The sequence below is a fragment of the Alligator sinensis genome, unplaced genomic scaffold (assembly GCF_000455745.1).
Source record: "Alligator sinensis unplaced genomic scaffold, ASM45574v1 scaffold648_1, whole genome shotgun sequence".
NCBI classification, from domain to species: domain Eukaryota; kingdom Metazoa; phylum Chordata; order Crocodylia; family Alligatoridae; genus Alligator; species Alligator sinensis.
This window is the reverse complement of record NW_005842353.1, coordinates 1,042,460-1,046,653: the sequence shown is the minus strand read 5'-3', so window position 1 is coordinate 1,046,653 and position 4,194 is coordinate 1,042,460. Positions and strand designations below refer to the sequence as shown.

General features: G+C 43.1%; 1 protein-coding gene across 1 annotated transcript in view; it reads right to left on the bottom strand.

Moving 5' to 3' along the window:
• Nucleotides 1–4,194, bottom strand: part of EFHB (EF-hand domain family member B) — a gene marked incomplete at its 5' end in the record, with an annotated part of 31,345 nt that overhangs the window by 5,395 nt on the left and 21,756 nt on the right. Inside the window, 1 exon segment of the mRNA XM_014522445.2 lies at nt 4,063–4,194. This exon segment is cut by the window's right edge and continues 9 nt beyond it. Coding sequence (XP_014377931.1) covers nt 4,063–4,194 — 132 coding nt within the window.

The window sequence follows — 4,194 nt, the reverse complement described above, 5'->3', positions numbered from 1 at the left end:
CCCCTCCCCGGCGAGGCGTCAAGAGGAGGTGAGATAGGCAGCGAGCTGGGGTCATCTAAACCCAGCACTCTTGCCTGCCTATGCAGGGGGTCGGACTCGATGATCTATTGAGGTCCCTTCCAACCCTAACATCTATGAATCTATGAATCTATGAGGAATGTGTGCCCTCTTAAGGGGCAGCGGGCTGCTTCTACTATTGTTTGTGTTTTCTGTTACAGTCTAAGGCAGTGTTTCCCAACCTTTTGGTTCCGGCAGCACACTTACCAGGCCTCTCCCATCCCATGGCACACTGGCCAAATGCGGAGCAGGGGCAGGATGGCAAGTGGCCGGGCACAGAGGTGGGGGGTGGGGGGGAGGAAGGGGGGCTGGGCAGCTGGGTGCCGGGGGGGGAGGGGCACAGGGGGACATGGCTGAACACAGAGCACAGATGCAAATCACTGACTGGAGCCATACCCCCCCCTTCTCCCCGGTCTGTCTGTGTGTCCATGTTGGCGGCCGGTGGGGGCATAGCTTCAGCCCAAAATCTATGGCACACCTGGACATGGCTCACGGCACACCAGCGTGCCATGGCACACTGGTTTGGGAAATGCTGGTCTAAGGGTTTATGCTGTAATTACTGTTTATATCAACGGTTTAGGTTGGGACTGCACAGGGAGGAAAACGGAGGTCCCATTAGTGCCCAAGAGACACACAACCACCTTGAATCTTGCCTGGGGCAGGCTCCAGGCTCTAGTGAGTGTTGAGCCCAGAGTGGGCATAGTGCAAGGCACAGAGCAAAGAGAGGTCAGCAGCCCAGTCCTCAAGGGGGGCATAGTGACATAGGAGGCTCGGCACTCCAGAGGAGCCCAGCCATACAGAGGCCATGGGCCTGGTAACCGTAGGTGATAGATTGAAGCTAAGGCCTCGAAGCCAGGTCCAATGCTGTGGGCCTAGGCTAGCAGGCTTAGTGAAACTAAAGGGGCAGAAGCCGAGGATGCCAAGGCCCCAACAGAGGGAACAATGTCACAGTAACATTCGCAAGGCTTGGGACATGGTGTAGGAGAGGAAAAGGAGCCATGCAATTTGCCCTTAAGGCTACAGGTGCTCTACAGGGGCTTAGTCAAGCCAATAGGGATATATGTAGCCTAAGGGCTGGATTGAGACCCAGTGGGAAATTATTAGAAGTAAAGCTCACTCTAAGGCCTGTTGGTAGCCTCCCTTAATTAGCCTTTAATATTAAGAACAAGGCATGGCAGTGCGCAATCTAGGGAAACTGGCATTAGAGTTTGAGCTGGACAGTAGCTGCAGGGATGCTAGGGTGTGTCACAGCCACCCCTGTGGCCACAAGACCTGTCACACTGATTCATCCCAGAATCTTATTCTAAAATCCTTTGCTATCATATTTATACTGATAATGTGTAACATTACTTGTCAATTAAAATAAAAGCCTAGTGAAAAGACTAATTGATCTAGCAGACACTGAAACAGGCCCTTAGGCACAGATTCAGGACAACAATTTAGCACATGCTTCTCTTAAACATATGTTAAGAGATTCCCTAGATTTGGATGCTTTCTTAAATCAGGGTTTTAGTAAACTCAATGTCAAGGTGATATTAAACCATACTTACTGATTATCTATATTTTGAGCTATTTTGATCTTTTGCAATGAAGGTTGGAATTGTGGGTCATATTATTCAACTGAATACAGCCTCTTCACTGATTTTAAAAAACTTACTGTGATATGGCCTGTGTTTTTAAAGGATATTTTCTTCAACTGTTACACAATTGAGAAAAGTTAATGCTTTACATAAAAATAAATTAAAACAGAATTATTGCACTGCATGAATACAAAATAATTTAACACTGTTACAGAATACTCTATACAGAGCTCTGCATAACATGGACAGTCTACAATGGAATATGACTTTTCAGACTACATTATAACCTTTGAGAACAGTTCTATTTAATACATGACGGGTATAATAGGCTTATCAATGAAGCATAAATTCTATTTCCTGTTAGTTATTTCTCTGTGCATGACTTTTCTGCTGCAGACTTAGATTATAAAATGTTAACATTCAGAGGAGTTCTGACAAGCAATCTTTCATGGATATGTACAGAACAAGACACCACATCGTTTACATCCTAGGCCACTAATTAGCAGTCTACTTTACTGTAAAACACCTAACCAAGTTCCAAGTTACTTCCAAGTATGACTTAATGCTTAATATAACAAAATGACTAGGACAGCGAAGGAGGTTCTCAAGTCTTCTTTTGTAATTTTTATTAGAATTTTATACTGTGAATTGCCATTATTTCAGAAATTTATTAGTATCTTTGCTTCAAGTAAAAAATCTGCTCTTTAACACTGTTGTATTAGAAAAGACAGAGACAGAAAGCAGTTTATAGCATAAACAAGTTGTAGACGGAGAAACAGAAGAGGCGTGGATAAATTAAATGATGGATAAATTAAATATACAAAATGAGTTATTTTAGGGATGGTGGGGGAGAAAGCATAGGTTATGGGAGTCATATGATTTTCTCCAATTCCTCACTGCTAGGAGAAAACAGAAATACAATTATCTACATTCATTCATACCCATAAGAAAATTTGAGGAGTTTATTCAAATACTGCCATTACATATGTTTTCCAAAATATCTGTCCAGCTCCAGTTATTTGGTTTCATAGAATGGATATGAATGATACTAAGGCGGGTTCAGGGTTAATAGCTCCATTTTCAGTCTTTCAGTGTCCTCTACAGGCTCACAGCCTCTATTTATCATCTGCACTTCCCCTAGGCAAGTTCCCTCCCAGCAGGAGTCAATCAACGTAAGTCATATAAATAGTCTCTGATGCACTCATGGTCTCTCCATGCCCCATGGCCATCTTTACACTTGCTGGCAGACTCTTCAGATAACAGCACTCCAAGCATGGTCTCCAGGCTCCACCATGAGCTGACCTGCTGGCTACCTCCCTTTCAGCTCTACCTTCTCAGGCTCTCAGCTTCTGGCTCCCAGACTCTCAGCTTCCAGCTGTCAAATCCCAGCTGTCTGCCTGTCTCTAGCTCCTCTCCCTAGGAACCTAATTCATTCAGTCTGTCTGTTTATCTGTCTTTCTCTCTCTCTCTGGTTCCTTCTGAAAGTCTCTTTCTTCTTCTAGCTCCTTTTGCCAGGAACCATTAACTTCCTGTGGGCCAGCTAATTGGATCAGCTGGCCCAGCTTTCCTAGGCAGCCTGTAATCAGGTTTCACTGCCTGCAGCTGGGCTGTAGCCCTTATCAGTCTGCAGACTGCCCTGAGGCCCCTTGAGCTGGCAGTCTGCTACTCTGCTATACATACCTATCATTTTTCTGCAGGTGAAACTGAAATACAGCTGAACTGCCAAGATCCAATTAGAAACTGGGAGGAAGACTGTGAGATGTTAGGAGGAGGAACTGTGTAAGTAAGTCCTGTGCAAATCTCTACAGTTGTCTGACTTCTCTCCTCAGCAACAGTCAGGATGACTTGGGAAAGGGCACAGATAGATCATCTATGACTCTACAGATCCTATAGCATAAACCTTCACAAGCAGGAAGACATATAGCAAAATAAATGTGGCTGCACCATAAAAATCATAAAGGAGCTGAACTAGTTTTTCATGCCTGGAATAAAATTTCTCTTAGATAGTCTAGAACAAGACAAAGGTTCAAATATCTTTCACTTCTCTAAAATGTCCAACAGCAAAACAAGAAGTACATGTATGTAGAACTCTTACTTTTGTTATAATTAAATCATTCTTCTCATTTTTTCACCCTAAAGTTGCTGCTATACCAATACTGTCAACACCAATTTTCTGTCTGCGTATAATCATATTTGGCACTTTATAATGCTTTTTACTCCCAAACCTAAGAATTTACAAAGACTTATTAACACTTATTAACACATATGGAAACTAAGAAGCAAAAAAGTTGTGTGACTTGTCAAAAGTCATTCACAAATCTAGGAATTAAATCCAGATCTTCTGATACTCAGTGTGGTGCCCAATCTACCCAAACACAGTAGAATTATTTCTCTAGAAAGAATCTTCTGAATCACTGTACTGTACCTCTGCCTTTGGTCTTGTTTTAAAAAAGTCTCTTTCATACACTCCTTTCTGGCTGAAGACAGATGGGCATATTAGTGCATATGCATTGGCTTCATCACCATAGTTATTTCTGTCACTGACACGGTGAATTTG